Consider the following 1,338-nt stretch of genomic DNA (forward strand, 5'->3'; position numbering starts at 1 on the left):
TAGTAATATATTTACTGAGAAAAATGGTGACGTGTTCAATACTTATTTTACCCGCTGTATTTATTAACTTTGAATAAACAAGTGATGACCATGTTTTTGTACCTGCTGTAAATCACAGAAAGAATGAGAACATGCAGGATAGTGGCACTCTAGGACCAGAACTGAGGACTAGTGTTGTGTTTGTGTGTTTTTGTCCTTACTGTGCTGTCCCATGAGTTGGTAAAGCTTGGCCAGCRTCTCTGTGTGTTCAGACGTTGGCGGTCGCTGCTCCGGACTGCGCCCGCTCTGCTTTGAGTGAGAAGGTGGCGTCTTACTGCTGTAGCTACACACGAAGGATGGCAGGATAGTCGGATAGTTCATCCCCCCATTTAGTCGCCCGAGCAATGACCCAACTCCCTGAGTGACGACGGTCGGGTTGTCCCCGCCGTTTCCATTTGTACTTCCTTCCCGGACCTTCATCTCCAGCTCCTCCCCGGTTCCCTCTTTGTCCATGTGCTCAGTGGACATCACGCTGACTGTGTGCTGCCCGCCGTTGCTAAGGCGACAGTGTTGATGCTGATGGTTCTGCAGGAGGTTGTGGATCGGCCTCAGCCAGATTGCGGTGCCCGGACCAGAGACTCTGCTGGAACCCTGGCCATGACCATTGCCGCCACCGTTGCTGCCACACCCACTGCCGTTCGGGTTTACCTTTTTACGTCGTTTGCTGTTCGAAGAATGTGACACAAAACATAAGTGAAAACAGGAAAAGTTAACCCTCTGCCTTCCAAGGCAATGTTTATTTCTTCAAGGAGTTTTACCTGTGCCAGCCGTAGTACATCCTCTGCAGCCTGCGTCGAAATTTGCGGTAAAGGTGACTAATATATCGGAGCATCTCCTCGTAGCACGATCCTGGCTCACTGTAACTGGCCAGGGTCGAGTCATTGGACATGAAGCGAGCGCGCTGTTCCCTCATCAGGGCGTTCTCTCTTTGCTTTGTCTCCGAGAATTGGGTGGCGATGACCACGAGGCACAAGTTGATCATGAAGAAAGAGCCCACCTGGTTGAGGGAAATAAAAAGCACATTAAAAAGCTAACTTCAGAATAAATCAAAACCCGCAGAAATTAAATTAGGTGGAAAGATTAAGACCAGTTGTTTTGTAAGTTAATAACAAAAATAATGATGAAATACAGTAACAGAAAATCACCACAGGAGCTACAAGATCAATAACTTATTTAAAACCAGCCTGAGGTCTTCTGTCAGCATCCCTCTTTACACCCACTGATACAATTCAGCTGCTGCTTTGCTGTGAAATTATTATTCTTTTGATGGACATTCTCCTTTTTCAGAATAGAATAGAA

General features: G+C 46.8%; 1 protein-coding gene across 1 annotated transcript in view; it reads right to left on the bottom strand.

Annotated features, from left to right (window-relative positions):
- cacna1ha (calcium channel, voltage-dependent, T type, alpha 1H subunit a) overlaps window positions 1–1,338 on the bottom strand; it is a gene marked incomplete in the record, with an annotated part of 156,161 nt that overhangs the window by 59,255 nt on the left and 95,568 nt on the right. The window contains 2 exon segments of the mRNA XM_014006935.1: window positions 201–703; window positions 798–1,036. Of these exon segments, the coding sequence (XP_013862389.1) occupies window positions 201–703; window positions 798–1,036 (742 nt within the window).

Source organism: Austrofundulus limnaeus, unplaced genomic scaffold, assembly GCF_001266775.1.
Source record: "Austrofundulus limnaeus strain Quisiro unplaced genomic scaffold, Austrofundulus_limnaeus-1.0 Scaffold38, whole genome shotgun sequence".
In the NCBI taxonomy this organism is placed as follows: domain Eukaryota; kingdom Metazoa; phylum Chordata; class Actinopteri; order Cyprinodontiformes; family Rivulidae; genus Austrofundulus; species Austrofundulus limnaeus.